Below are 14,683 nucleotides of genomic sequence, written 5' to 3' on the forward strand. Positions count from 1 at the left end.
CTAAGTCCCTCTCTCTGAGTAAAACAAAGTTAATACTACCTATCTTGCAGGGTGGTTTTGTCATGATTAAATGAGATACATTTGTAGCTAAGCAATGGTACCCAAAGCACTAACCCTAGGCCCCAGGCAGGTGCAAAGCACTGATGATAGTAAGTAAAAAACTAACACGGTCTCTGCTTTCATGGAAAGCAAAGTCTAGTGGTAGAGGCAATCACACTAATAAATTTTAAATGACAGACATAAATATCTAAGGAAAGGAATTCAGTTCTTCAAGAGCATATTAACAAAGGATCCTGACTTAGTGGGGGATCATCAGAACAGGCCTCCCTTGAGGAGCTGAGTGATCTATGTATGAGTAAGAGGTAAATGGTTGGGAGCAGAACATCACAAAGAAAGGAAACACACATGCAAAGACCCTGTGGTAAGAGGTTCAAGGAACTGAAAGGCTTATATAACCTGAGCATAGAGAGTAAGGCAGTGAGTAGAGATGCAGGAGCAGAACCACAAAGGGCCTTCAAGGCCCAGTTAAGGATTTAGTCTTCTCCCAAAAGTAATGACTGTTACTGAGGGAGGGGTTTAAGTAGCAATGGGCACGGGAGGGAATAATCAATGTGGTGAATGGCATAAGGAGGCCACTCGGGAGCTTCCCGAAGTAGTCCAGGCCAGAAATGATAGTAGTTTGGGAAAAGGGGGTGGAAATGAAGTTGTAGAGAGGTTGACAGATTGGAGAGATTTTTAGGATGTTAAAATGACAGAACCCATGTGACTAGTCCAGTGGGTGTTTTGGATACAGTTTAAAGCAGTAATGCCCAACCCAGATTCTTTGGCCCTAATAATTAATAATACCCTTTTCTGAGGGGGGAAACAGAACTCAGTGATGAATTTTCCTAGAGGGCAGAGGATATGGTAAGAGACATAAATATAAAGAATGACCCACTCGCCCCCTCCTCAGGTTTCCAGCTTATATAAGTGGAATGCATTGTGATGCCATTCACTGAAATAAGAAACCCTGTAAAAATACTAATTAGGTGGGCTAAGACCATGGGTTTGAATTTGAACAAGTTGAGTTTGAGGTGCCTTGATTTTAAATAGTCAGTTTGACATACTGATCTGAAACTTAAATGATAGGTCTGCACTGCGAGTAAGATACTGAGAATCGTTGGCATCTAGATAGTAGTTGAAGCTGGGCTTAGAAGAGATTGCCTGGGGAGAAAACAGAGTGAGGAGACAGCCTTGAGGAACATCTGCACTGAATAACAGAGTAGAGGAGGGTGAGTCTGCAAAAGAGCAGTCTGACTAAAAACAGGAGGGAGGCTGAAGCCAAGGGAAGAACATTTTCCATGAAGGAGGCAACGGTCAACAATGTCCAACGCTGTTGAGGCATCAAGTAAGACAAGGAATGAAAAATGTCAGTTAAGTTTAGGGGCACGTTTCAGTGGGATGATAGGGCCAGAAATCAGGCTGCAGTGGGTTGAGGCGTGGGTAGGTGGCAAGCAAATGGGAGACAAATAAATGGAGACAAGATTTCTAGCTGTAAAGTGGGAAGAGAAAAGGTGACAGCTGTGGGAGTGGAGGGAGGGTTTACGATGGGAGAAGCCTGAGTTTGTTAAGAGGGAGCAGGTGAATATAGAGGAATGGGGCTCCTTAGAAGCGGGGGAAAGAGAATCTGAAGCACATTTGGAGCAGCTGTAGATAAAAGGAGAGGCTGCGGGGAAAAGAAGAGAAACAGGCCTAATTATATGACCTTTAAGGTCTCTTCTCACTCTAGAATCTCCCGACTTAACAATTTCCTTTAGGGAGAACATTTGCGTGTATGCATAATCTATGCAAATTTATTCAAATATTCCAGTAGAAATAAATCAGTCAAGCACATCCTTATCCCCTAATGACGCAGTTAACGTCCCCAGGTTTATGACCAGTGTAATCTCTGGGCAGGATCCATCCCTCAGAGAGGTTTTTGCTCAACGCACACTGCAGTACACGCCAGAACAGGCCTTATCTCCCCTCGCCAAACCCATACTACCCCGCGATCTCAGAGGCTAAAGGAGGAAGTAAAATTTAAAACCCTGAAACTACAACATATCCTGCTGCATTCGAAACGGCTGTCATTCATAAAAGGAAAACGCGACACTCCAAATCCATCCCCACTCCAAGCTCAAGGCATTTCTGCCTGAGCCGGCAGTGACACGTCCCCCAGATGGCCGGGGTTCAACACTAAAAGTCATTTGCACCCCCTCCTCCTTTCTCAAGACCTTTTATTGTGAAGAACCAGAAATGGGTTCCTTCTGGTCCCTGTCATAGCCCTCGCCCCAATGCAGCAGACGGATCCCCCGCAGTTTTTCCAGAGGCGGCACCTAATAAGCCCTCGCAAGAGGGTGCGGAGAAACCCCTAGAGCCCTCAGACCGGCCTGGGACGGCCACGAGCCTGCCGCTAGCTTGAGAAGAGAGGGGGACAAGCCCCAAGGGATGTAAAGGGAGGATTAAGGGAGACCTAGGAGACCCGGGTAGCGAGGTGGTCTCCTCCCTCGAGCTTCTAACGGGGACGGAGTTTCTGAGGAGGGCTAATCCCCTGCCACCGCTCCCTCTTCCCAGCTTCTCTGGCCTGCCACCCCCCTTCACCGCCCCGTTTGCTCAGGCTCATTCCCCTCCCCTGGGGCTGTCTGGACCTCCAGTTACCCGTGAGCCAGGCACCCCCGCCTCGAACCGCGGCTCCTCGAACTGTACTCACCCGGCCCGCCATCTTCGCGGACACGTCCGGCTCCGCCGCCGCAGCCCGGCGCTCTGAAGAGCCCGCCCCCGCCGCGCGCGCACTCGCTGCCCGCTCTCGCGCAGGCGCGCAGCCGTCTAGACGCCGCGCACGCGCCCCGCCGCCCCCGCCCTGCAGTGCACGCGCGGGCTCGACGGCAGCCCGGGGCGGGCGGGGCGGTGGCGCCATTTTGAACGCGAGCTTCCGGGGCGGAGGGGCTTCTGGGTTTTCACGTGTCTGCTGCCGACTTTGTCCAGAGCTCGTTTTGCGAATCTCATCACAACTGGCCGTTTGCGCCGGACTTTATAGGAAGTATAGGACGTTGATGCTTTTAATCACTGAGCCCCTGCTTATCTCTGCCCTTTAATGGCCTTTTAACTTTATGCTTCCAGACCCACTTAAGTGTGAAAATGTACGTAAGAGCACCCAGCGCGGTTACTGGCCTTCGCCCCTGGAAAGATCAGTAATGTGTAGTTGGTTCTGAATTCAAATTCTGCGTGAATTCAGGCTTTTGTTTGTAGGCGGATGTGTTTCCTAGCTCCTGAAAGTGATGAGCCTTGGCATTTACATTTAGCTTATGTGTAGCCTGGAGAACTCAGGTTAAGATTTTCTTCAGGGGCTTCCCTGGTGGCGTAGTGGTTGCGAGTCCGCCTGCCGATGCGGGGGATGCGGGTTCGTGCCCCGGTCCGGGAGAATCCCACATGCTGCGGAGCGGGTAGGCCCGTGAGCCATGGCCGCTGGGCCTGCGCGTCCAGAGCCGGAGCCTGTGCTCCGCAGCGGGAGGGGCTGCAGCGGTGAGAGGCCCGTGTACCAAAAAAAAAAAAAGATTTTCCTCAAATGTGTAAGTGAATTGTGACTGTTTGTATATCTTTATATATTAGTTTATTATTAAATATATTTATTAATAAAGGTAATTTGTGTCTAACAACTTTTGTCAATTCCCAGTGTTCATTTTAGACAATATATACACGGTGGAATTTGAATAAACTGAGCCCTAAATTCGGCCTTTTTTTTTTTGACCTTGATGTTTCCTTTCTACCATACCATTTCCTCAGAATAGATAATAATGACAGCTCTCTACAAGAGGAGAGGTTCTCCCAAATAGGGTCTCTGATGATCTTATTGCTTCTACTATCTTATATTTCTCTTTATATTTACACAAGACAATAATAAAAATTGATCAGATGTGTTACCTTTTCAACAGTTAATTAGAAAAAAATAGTTTTTTCCAATATGAGGAAAGGAAAGAAAGAATTAGAAGAGCTGGGCAGGCTTTAGCGATTTAAAATGGAAAACTAATAACAATAAGTGACCTGAAGATGGGCAGGGGGACAGAAGAAAAAGGTCAGGTAAGTTTCATAAACTCTCACACTGTACCTGAGAACCAGAGTGTGCTGTTGGACAAATCAGATGTTAACTAAATCATCGATGGATCAGAGTTTATCAGGAAGGACAGGGAACTAGTTGAACTCTGATCTATTAACTTGGAAAAGCTATAAAAATAATTTAAATAGATTGGGGAGTTGGAAGATTCTCATCCTTTTCCTTTCTCTGCCACTAACTCCCCACCTCCCTTCACCTCTCTGAGCCCCAGTTTCCTTACTTGGAAAGTGAGAGGTGTAATTTGATGAGCTTAACAGGTTGTCTTACATTTTTTGATACTTTGAATCTATAAATCAAGAGATTTTGCCCAAATAATTACCAGATCCAGAAGATGACATTGGCTCTCAGTACAATGATCTGACGTTATTTTCAAGGCCAGAGAATAAGCAAACGTATTTACCACTGCTTTGTTGTCTTGTTTTGCTAGGTAAACTAGATTGCAGGTGAAAATGTCTTCAATCTCTACACCGAGGAGGAGTGTTTATCATGTAGGAAAGACAGGTTTGCTGGATGCTGGAGAGGTTCCACTGTGTCAGCTTACAAGCATATCTCTGCACGATAAGGGACTCTTTGTATCCTCTCACAAGTGGTATAAATTCATTAGAATCATGTGCACAGCCCTCTGCAGGGTCTACCAAAGAAATCATAAGAAGACATGAGCTGCTGCACTTGAGGTGCTTAGCATCCAGCTGGAGGGGAGACATTACCCCAGGTTGTCACATGCCTGTGCGTCCCATCTGTGCCTTGCTCTAATATTCAAGGTTGTCTTAGAAAGAGAGTGGAACTGATTCTGCATCCCCTTCTGAGCAATCCTTGCAGTTATGGTTGATAGATAACAAATATTTTTGCTGCCCCAAATTCATTCCCCTTTTTTTCTGGTCACAGCTACCCTGGTTCATGCAGCCTTGAAAGCATTGTCAGTCAATGCACCCTGCCGTCCCCTGGCCTAGGAGGGAGCACAGAACCCAGGCTCAGTCAATCAGATGCTCTCTCCCAAGCAACTACAATCTGGACCATCCTGAGGAAGAAAGACAGAAAATAGCAAGAGCTGATTTACCCCAATGGTGATATTCTGAAAGGCCATCCACTAATTATCTAGACCTGGAATTTACCTGATTTCTGTCTTTGGCAAAATCTGGTTGTCTCTCTTTGTCTTGATTTCTGTGACTTAATCAGTCTTTCCTCTCCTCAAAAAACAAAAAGCAAAACTAAACGAAACTCCTTCAGTTTGTCATTGATCCCTGAAATCCTTAATATACTTTCCTCTCACGGTGATGAGAAAATAGGTAAGACAGCCTTACAATGATTTAAATTTAACCTAAAGTGCAAATGCCTAAGGTCATTTTCTAAGGTCTGGAGGGATTTTTCGGGCTGGAGGAGGTTGGTGAGGTGAGACTAGGGATAGACTAAGAGAGGAAAAGGGGACTAGGTACCTGAAAGGTGAGGAGAGAAGATGACGACATGATGAAATGGAGATAACAGTGCCCAGAATAAAGAACAGTGAGGCACGTGGGGAGAGGGGTAAGGGTTTGACCAAGGTCAGCTCTTGCTGATTACAGCTACTCTGTGACCCATTGTGATGGTTAATTTTATGTGTTAACTTGGCTGGGCCCCGGTGCCCAGATACTTGGTCAAATGTTATTCTGGATGTTTCCATGCGGGTATTTTGGGATGAGATTTACATTTAAATCAATGGACTTTGAGGAAAGCAGATTGCTCTCCATGAGGCCTCATCTAATCCGCTGAAGGCCTGAATTGAACAAAAGGCTCATCTCCCCAGAGCAAGAGAGAATTCTCCAGCAGACTGCCTTTGGACTTGGACTGTAGCTCTTTCCTGAATCTCCAGCTTGCCAGCGTCCCCCATCAGATTTTTGGACTTGCCAAGCCTCCACAATCACATGAGTCAATTTCTTAAAATAAATCTCTCTATATATACACATCCTGTTGGTTCTGTTTCTCTGGAGAACCCTGACTAATACACTATGTTTCCTGTCAGTGACAAGGAAGTGATTCCAGACTTTTATGTAGTGAAACTTGGTATCACCTGTTGCTCCCTGTTAGGTATCGGGCATCTATAGGTGGAGGCCCAATTCGAAGTCTTGGAAACCCCATGGATATAATTCTATTGATATGTTCACATTACGTCCAGTTAAACATCACTTAACAAGTGCTCCATTAGAATGGGGCTGAGTAACTTTGGGACATTCTGGTTGTAACAGTGATGCTTAACTAGGGGGAAGTAGATTTCTTCTGTGTTTTGAGGAGTGAGAGCAATAGTAAGCTACATAAAAGTGAACTGATTCACTGTTACCCAGTTTATTTAACAAAGCAATGTGATGTTTTGCTGATTTCCACAGTAGTCAAAGGAAAACTAACTTTAGTCTGTGGAAGCCTAGGGTTAAACAAATGGCACTGGGGATAGAAAGGAGTTTTAGTCACTTCAAGGTATAGGTTTCAAAGATCTTCCAACAGGACTGCATGCAGGAGTTTCGGGGAACAGCGCTGTGCATTGAATTCACCACTGCATTGTGACTGTCAGAGGGTATCCTCCAGGGTGTGTGTGTGTGTGTGTGTGTGACAAGGACCTGCACTGACCCCTTGCAGAAGATATCCCTGTGAAGCAGACAAAGGTGGTCTTAATAAATCCTTTGATACCCTCCTCCTCTTTCCCAAGTTCTTTCAGCAATAATAACCTAATATATTACTCTTTCCAGGAGTGTATGCAATTGAAGAGAACATTGCTGGGGAGCAATAAAAAAACAAATCTCTAAGGGCAAAATTTCAGAGACTGGGACATCTCTATGTGGACAGCGATCCTTATTCTTGCCCTTCCAATCATAACCCACAGGCCAGCCACCCATGTCCTCAGCCCAGGCTTTCAGAGAGCCCTGTTGAAAACTTGATATTATGGCCCCATCATAGCCAGTTTTAGGAAGATGCAGCTGCCATCTGTTTGTTTTCTGTCAGAGAAAACTAGTTCCCAAAAGGATGGATAAGGCTAGAGAACAGAGCATAATGGAGAAAGAATATAGAGTTCTTTTAAAAGAAGGAAGACCAGCTGATGCAATGCAGCCTTTTAGCTGCAGTCAGGTATTTTATTGTTGGGTTATTTATTTTGATGAGTATGTCTTTTCTCTTTGGAGGATCAAGGACAAACACCTATACTCACAAAAATCAATTCATTCTGGAAAGTCTCAGTGGGCAGAAGAGATGATAGAATCCTACGTGGAAAGGAATGAATGTTGCTATGGAAACCAGCTGATCCTTTAGTGCAAGCCCCAATGCACTTGCCAGGCTGCATAACCCTGCATAATAAACATCGTGGGTCCAGAGAGCTGCCTGCATCACTTTGAAAAAGAATCATTCAGATACTGGTCTGATGAGCTTTTATGCATCGTGAGAGAAGGAAGTCACAGTCTCCTGGGAGTGGCTGAGTTGCCTAGAACTTCAAGACACCAGAGGCCCACAAACCACATTGCGGGTGACTGTATTTTCTCCAGAGGACTCCTGAGAAAGAGTGAAGGGTGTCTTAAGGTTTCTCCTAAGGGCAAATTTACTGGAGAGGTTTGTTTCTAGGGCAAGGAGTATGTACAGCAGGACTTTCCAAGGGAGGGAAAATACATCTCTCCAGCAGGAGCATGACCAGAATAGAAGGATAAGTTTAGTGATACTTGAGGGGAGGGGGTCCCGGTATACTGTGTTGCATTTAAACTCTCTAAACTTAAATGTATTCATGTGAGAACTGGATGAGGTAATTATCATACAGTACCTAATACATTAAGCACCTGACCCAGCAATTATAAGGCAAATACTAACTACCACTACCAAGAGTGCTAAAACTAATACTAATAACACTATTAACCAATTTTAAAGTCGAACTCAGAGGCAGGGAGCTATCTCCAAATAATATGCTTCTCAGGATGAACTTATCTCTCTGCTTCTCCCAAGAGCACTTTGTACTTTCCGTGCTGCACAAATAACATTATATTGATGAGAAGTGTTTTCTATTAAGAAAAAAAAAACCCACTCAATCAATATCACCATAAGCAATTTGTATTTATAGAGTTGCCAGAGTTTGAGCTTGTTAAATTTCCCCTGAGTACCAATCATGATTTCTATTATTCTATTACACTTCCTTCATAATTATCAAAATTTTGTATTTTTTAAAAAATAAGTTGTTTTGCCTTATAAAGTTAGTACAACATTTTCTCACAATCACTTAAAAAAAAAATCACAACCTCAACTCCTGAATACAATCACTAGTAAGTTAGGTCTCTTTTCCTTCTAGCCTCCTCCCATGCATGCCCCATGGATATTCTTTTTTTTTTTTTTTGGCCAAACCAGTAGCATGCGAGATCTCAGTTCCCTAACAAGGGATTGAACCCGGGTCCCTGGCAGTGAAAGCATGAATCCTAACCACTAGACCACCAGGGAACTACCCCCATGCATGTTCTTATTAAAAAAATAAGCTCTTCCTCAGCTAACAATGTGGTTATGTCCCTATAAACCATCATAAGTTGAAAATATCGTTATGTGGAAAATGCATTTAACACACCTTACCTACCTAGCCTGAGCCTAGCCTATTTTAAATATACTCAGAACACTTACATTAGCCTACATTTGGGCAAAATCATCTGACACGAAGCCTATTTTGAAATAAGGTGTTGAATATCTCATGTAATTTATTGGATACTGTACTGGAAGTGGAAAACAGAATGATTGTAAGGGTACAGAATGATTTTAAGTATATCAGTTGTTTACCATTGTGAACGTGTGCATGACCCACTGACCTTGTGGGAGCTGTGTGGCTTCGTGTTAGATGATTTTGCCCAAATGTATGGCATATCACTGGCCCAGAAAAAGATCAAAATCCAAAATTTGAACTATGGTTTCTACTGAATGTGTACTGCTTCCCCACCATTGTAAAGTCGAAAAATCATAAGTCAAAACTGTAAGTTGGGGGACTTCCCTGCTGGTGCAGTGGTTAAGAATCCGCCTGCCAATGCAGGGGACACGGGTTTGATCCCTGGTCCGGGAAGATCTCACATGCTGCGGAACAACTAAGTCCGTGCACCACAACTGCAGAGCCTGCACTCTAGAGCCCGCGAGCCCCAACTACTGAAGCCCGCGCGCCTAGAGCCCGTGCTCCGGAACAAGAGAAACCACCGCAATAAGAAGCTCGCACACCATAACGAAGAGTAGCCCCTGCTCGCAGCAACTGGAGAAAGCCCGCGCGCAGCAACAAAGACCCAACACAGCCATAAATAAATAAATAAATAAATGGACCCTATTTTTTTTTTAAAATTGTAAGTTGGGGACCATCTGTTTATATATATGAAATATATATGTATATATGAAACATATATATGTGTATGTATGTACCTACATAGTTGTAATCCTTTAGCAATTGAGTGCCATATGGACTGGGACTTTGTTTTATTCACAGGCTTGATGCAGCTCATGTGAAAATAATGCATATTCTCAGGCTGTGAAGGTTGGAGGCAAAAAGCTCTATTGTTATCAGCCTAAACCTTGCTTCTGTAGGCACAAACAATGGTAGGTTAAAAAAAAAAATCTTATCTTTGCTGTTTCACCTTTTTTTCAGGTTATGATGACTCCATTCGAGCAAACAAACTTCATAGTTGCTGGCAAAACTTCTTTACATCTTTTCTTGCAAGTCATCAGGACATAAATAGATCATTCATAGTACAGGAAATAAAAATACTAGTAACCATTTGGGGAAAAATAAACCAAGTAATCAAAGAATTGAAAATTAAACCAACATAAGATACTTTTTTTTTTTTTTGGTTATCAAGTTAGTAAACAAAACAAAAACACTAAAAACCCTCTTTTTAAAAAGAGCTTACCTAATGATGAAGTAAGTAAATTTGGCTTTCACTTGGTTGATGGGAATGGAAATTTTTATAATATACTCAGAAAATAGTTTGGCACGTAATATGTATCAAGAACCTTAACAATTTTAATGTTTTGACTGAGTGATTGAACTTTTGGAATTCTTTTTTTTTTAATTAGCAAGGAATGCAGGAAGGGAAAAAAATGTTAGCTGCAGTATAATTCATAAGAGAAAAAAAGTTTTTAATCTAAATATTGAACTATGATGAAATACAAATTTGTACTCTAAAGCAAGTCAAGGAAAATTTAAACTTAAAGTATTTCCTCAGGAATTCCCTGGTGGTCCAGCGGTTAGGACTCCGAGCTTTCACTGCCGAGGGCCCGGGTTTGATCCCTGGTTGGGGAACTGAGATCCCACAACCTGCGTGGCGCGGCCAAAAAAAATTTTCTTTTTCTCTGCCCTTGGGCCTCCTCTCTCCCCTCTACTAGGGATTGTGTATCTGCGTTACACATTCACCAAACCTCCTTATCAGCAGAAATACCTGCTCAACCATAAATAGCAACATTCTCCTAGCATCACCAAGACAACTTCCCTCTCTGCTTAATTTTATAAGGGGCCACCGTGACCCATGACCCACTACTCGCTTTGTCCATGTAGATCTGGATTCTGTAAACTGTCAATAATATGTCATTTAGGGACTTCCCTGGTGGCGCAGTGGTTAAGAATCCACCTGCCAATGCAGGGGACACGGGTTCGATCCCCGGTCCGGGAAGATCCCAAATGCCTCGGAGCAACTAAGCCCTGGCGCCACAGCTACTGAGCTTGCGCTCTAGAGGCCGCAAGCCACAACTACTGAGCCCTCGTGCTGCAACTACTGAAGCCTGTGTGCCTAGAGCCCACGTTCAGCAGCAAGAGAAGCCACCGCAATGAGAAGCCCGGGCACCGCAACAAAGAGTAGCCCCCAATCCCTGCAGCTAGAGAAAGGCTGCACGCAGCAACAAAGACCTAATGCAGCCAAAAATAAATAAATAAATAAATTTATTTTAAAAACCTATAAAAAGTAATACGTCATTTAATGTACAGCCCCCTCTGTCTCAAAACATTTATATAACTGTGCTTTGAACTTTAACGGGCAGAACAGTTCTTGGAGCTTTCTGAGGGGCTGTTCCTGGGTTATGATCCTTAATTTGGCTTTAATAAAATTGTCCATGTCTTTCTTAGATCAACCGATTAATTTTTTTCTTTGACAACTACATGAAAATGATTAAATAAATCAGAATATCCATATGATGGACTATCACACAGCTATCAAAAACGTTTGTAAGAAAAATGTTAAACAATCTGGAAAATGCTCAAATTAAAATATTAAGTGAAAAAGACAAAATTGTACATATTCATAATCTGAACTATGTAAAAATTTCATGGAAAAATGACTGGAAAGGAATAAACCAAAATGGTAGCAGTGATTGCCTCTGGATGATAGGATGATGGGCAATTTTTTTCCTCCTCCTCCTCTTTTTCCTCTCTCTCTCTGGTGGGAAGTGTCTTTTTTTTTCATTATATTTTTTAAAATGACTTTTTTTATAGTTAGGAAAAAATATTATAATTTGAAAGGAGTCATGTAGAAAAACCTCTCATATGTACTTATATTTACCCTCATATATACAGTCATTGTGATCAGGAAAGCATTTGATTAAAAAGATTAAGGTATCAGACAGACCTAGGCTTAAAACTCTGCCCGGTTACTTAATTTTCCCCTTTGTAAAATGGGAATAATAGTAGATTCCAACTAACGGGGCTTTGTGGTCACGCAGGTTAAGTCCTTAACATATTTCCTGGCACATACCACGTTCAATAGATGTTAGTTTCTCTGTTTATGTACCATTAGGAACAGTTATGTACCATTTACGGGCGTTTGTAAACTTTTTAGTGAACCAAGTTGGCATTAGGGGGCTGAGTTATTGAGGGTATTTCTCAGGAATTGAGGACTGTGGTTCTGTGCTCCTGAACGCAGGTGCAGGTGGCTAGTATTTTCCCCAACTGTTGAAAACCTGTTCAAAAGCAGGGCGGCTGTCTACCTTCAGACTGAACAGGAAACCTTCCTTATGCCTAATTTCGGTGTCTTGTCTGGATGTTTCCCACACAAAACAACGCCCCAAACTAGTTTCTACTTTTAGCTCAACCGCAGCAAATTTCCTTAAATAGCACTACGAGCTTGGCCCCGCCCACATGCCCCTACCCAGTTGGTCCGAATGGGGTTAGTTCAATCCTTTGAATTTTTCCGAGTTGATTGGCGGAGCAAACCGGAAATCTTTTTACTTTTTTGATTGGTCGTGCACAGCCTAGGGGCGGGGCATGTGGGCGTGTCTCGCCAGGACCCGGTGAGCTTTCATTGGAAGATTAAGCCGGCATTTCCAGAGCTTCGTGCCGTCGCCTAGGTCGCGAGGGGCGGGTGTCCTCCCTCCCCGGCTCCTATTGTCCTTTGCATTGGCAAGATTTGTTGTCACTCACGGAACCTCGCGCTCACTGGTACAAAAGCTCCAAGAGGCGACGGGTGATTGGTTGGTTACTGTTCCCGCCCCAAGCCTGTCGCCATTTCGCAGAGAGGATCAGAAATCCTTTAAAGGCCGCGGCATTGGTACCCGTGGTCAGTTTGGGGACCGGTGAGTCGCGGAGTGGCGAGAGCGGGTTGCGGCACTCAAGGCCTGGCTGGATTTCCGCACCGTCAGAGGTCGGGAAGCTAGAGAGCAGCGGGTGGCTTGCAGAAAAGGATCTTGTCCCTTCTCCGCCCTCGTGTAGGCCAGGGGCTGCGGGGATCGAGAGAGGCTTGGCTCGTCCGTCGCTGGGCCTTCTGCTCTCCCCGGGGCCCGGAGGTCGAGAGGAAGCGGCCTGGCGGCTGGGCAGAAAGGACACTCGGACGCCTTCCCCGGGGACCCAGCGCGCGTGCCTGTCCGCTGCGCACGCCCACTTGGCCACCCGCTCTGGTTCGTGTCCTGGAGATCTCCACGCAGTTCTCCCTGATGGACAGCTGGTGCTTGTGGTAGGGGAGGTGAGCGTGCCAAAGAGGCGCCAGGGTCGCCGGCGTCTTCCAGAGGGTCTCTAGCAGCGCAGCGGGCTCTGGCCGCCTCTGGCAGATGAGTAGGAAAAAGAGGAAAAGAGAAGCAGGAGGGAAAACCTTGGAGGTGTGCTGTAGTTGGGAGGAGGAATCAAGTATTTGCTTCATAGGACATCTAAGTGGCAAGTACCTTCCCTCCCCCAGAATGTTCCTCACTGTTTTTTTCTAATCTGTGAGATTTATCTTTTTTCGGAAACGAAGATAAGGAATCTTTAGTTTTGTCGCCCAACAAGATTTTGAGTGCCATAGTGCATTGGACTTCTATATACTTTCTGTATGGCCCTTCTATGAATGATTAAAACATTCATCATTATTCTTTGGTTGTAGCAGTTCCCCTGTACCTAATTTATGTACAGGGTAAATGCTCTGCTCTTTTTCCCAGGCCGTAGAATAAAATGGTGTGTGCTTAGACATCATCCATGAAGTTAAGCTACTGTAGGACACAGTTGAATTTCAGAGGTGGGTCTCTGGAACTTGGTGACCTCCCCTCTGAGGTCCCTAGGGTCCCAATGAATGGGAGATGGGCTGTCCTTATTCTGTCTTAACCCTGCTCTGCCCAGGAATAAAGTTTTCCTATGGTTAGCAGTTTAAAGGGAAACGAGGATTTTTTACTTCTCTTTGAAGGATCTTTGTAGACTTCCAGGAGCAAGGTTAGAGTTGTAGACAGTACAACTGGGAAGGGGCACAAGGAGATCTGGGTCGCTGGTAATCATCTTTTTTTGATTTGGTTCATGACATTTCACTGAACTGTACGTTATCATTTATGTTTATATGTGCGTGAATTGTTTCCAAAAAAGCTAAAAATAATTAAGAGTAAGGAGATGGTCGACACTGGATGCTATGGTGTCTCCTCTACTCTTTGCCTAGTTAATTTCTCTGTTAGCAGTGCAGTTTCCCAGTGCTGTATTTCCTCACCTCTGAAGTTTTTTAGGTTCTTTTCTGGGTCTTGATACTGTCTGCTAGCCAAAGGCAGCTACTGAATTTCTAAAAGGTGCTGATATTTAACCGGCCTGAAAGACTTTGCTTCACATCGGGTAAAATAAACTGGTTCTCTGCGTCCCGAGTTCTCCTTTCAGAAGTGTTAGTTGTGTCTGTTGTGACATTGCTTTCATACTTAAGATGACTAAAGCCTGCCACCATTGAGACTGTGCTTCACGTATCCCACTTGGATGCTGCAGTGGAAAAGAGAATTTTTTGGCAAGGCATCAAAAGGCTTAGTTGAGTTTCCCTGTGAAAACAAGATACTCTACTCCTTACTGGCCAAACTATACTTAAAATTGTTCAGTATTTACTAGGAGCCACCTCTAATGGAGACTTGTATTTCATGTATATATCTTGTATTTATGTTTCTATATCTCTGCAAAGAACAATTACTTGATTTGCCTTTCTTTTCCTTCAGGTCACAGAATTCAGTTACAATGGGGAACGTTTTTGAAAAACTGTTTAAAAGTCTATTTGGGAAAAAAGAGATGCGGATTCTTATGGTGGGTTTGGATGCCGCTGGAAAAACCACCATCTTGTATAAATTGAAGCTGGGAGAGATTGTGACTACCATCCCTACGATAGGTATGTTAACGACCTATGA

General features: G+C 44.1%; 2 protein-coding genes across 9 annotated transcripts in view; one reads left to right on the forward strand and one right to left on the reverse strand.

The window, feature by feature from the left end:
* The window catches only part of NSF (N-ethylmaleimide sensitive factor, vesicle fusing ATPase), a gene marked incomplete at its 5' end in the record, with an annotated part of 156,766 nt that extends 153,831 nt beyond the window's left edge, over positions 1-2,935 (reverse strand). Inside the window, one exon of one of the 2 annotated variants that reach the window (XM_079905955.1) lies at positions 2,729-2,935. In XM_079905955.1, the coding sequence (XP_079762081.1) occupies positions 2,729-2,935 (207 nt within the window). The remainder of the gene's footprint in view (positions 1-2,728) is intronic. The other variant, XM_079905956.1, reaches the window with a different exon arrangement.
* Positions 2,936-12,486: 9,551 nt separating this feature from the next.
* Positions 12,487-14,683, forward strand: part of LOC307177146 (ADP-ribosylation factor 2) — a 77,468-nt gene continuing 75,271 nt past the window's right edge. For 3 of the 7 annotated variants that reach the window (XR_013824991.1, XM_079903996.1, XM_079903997.1), the window contains exons 1-2: positions 12,487-13,032; positions 14,498-14,664. Coding sequence is in view for 6 of the 7 variants with exons in the window: in XM_079903996.1 (XP_079760122.1) it covers positions 14,517-14,664 (148 nt within the window). In the remaining variant the exon portion in view is untranslated. The remainder of the gene's footprint in view (positions 13,033-14,497; positions 14,665-14,683) is intronic. The other 4 variants (XM_079903995.1, XM_079903992.1, XM_079903993.1 and 1 more) reach the window with 4 other exon arrangements.

The sequence above is a fragment of the Stenella coeruleoalba genome, assembly GCF_951394435.1.
Source record: "Stenella coeruleoalba genome assembly, chromosome: 19".
Lineage (NCBI taxonomy): Eukaryota > Metazoa > Chordata > Mammalia > Artiodactyla > Delphinidae > Stenella > Stenella coeruleoalba.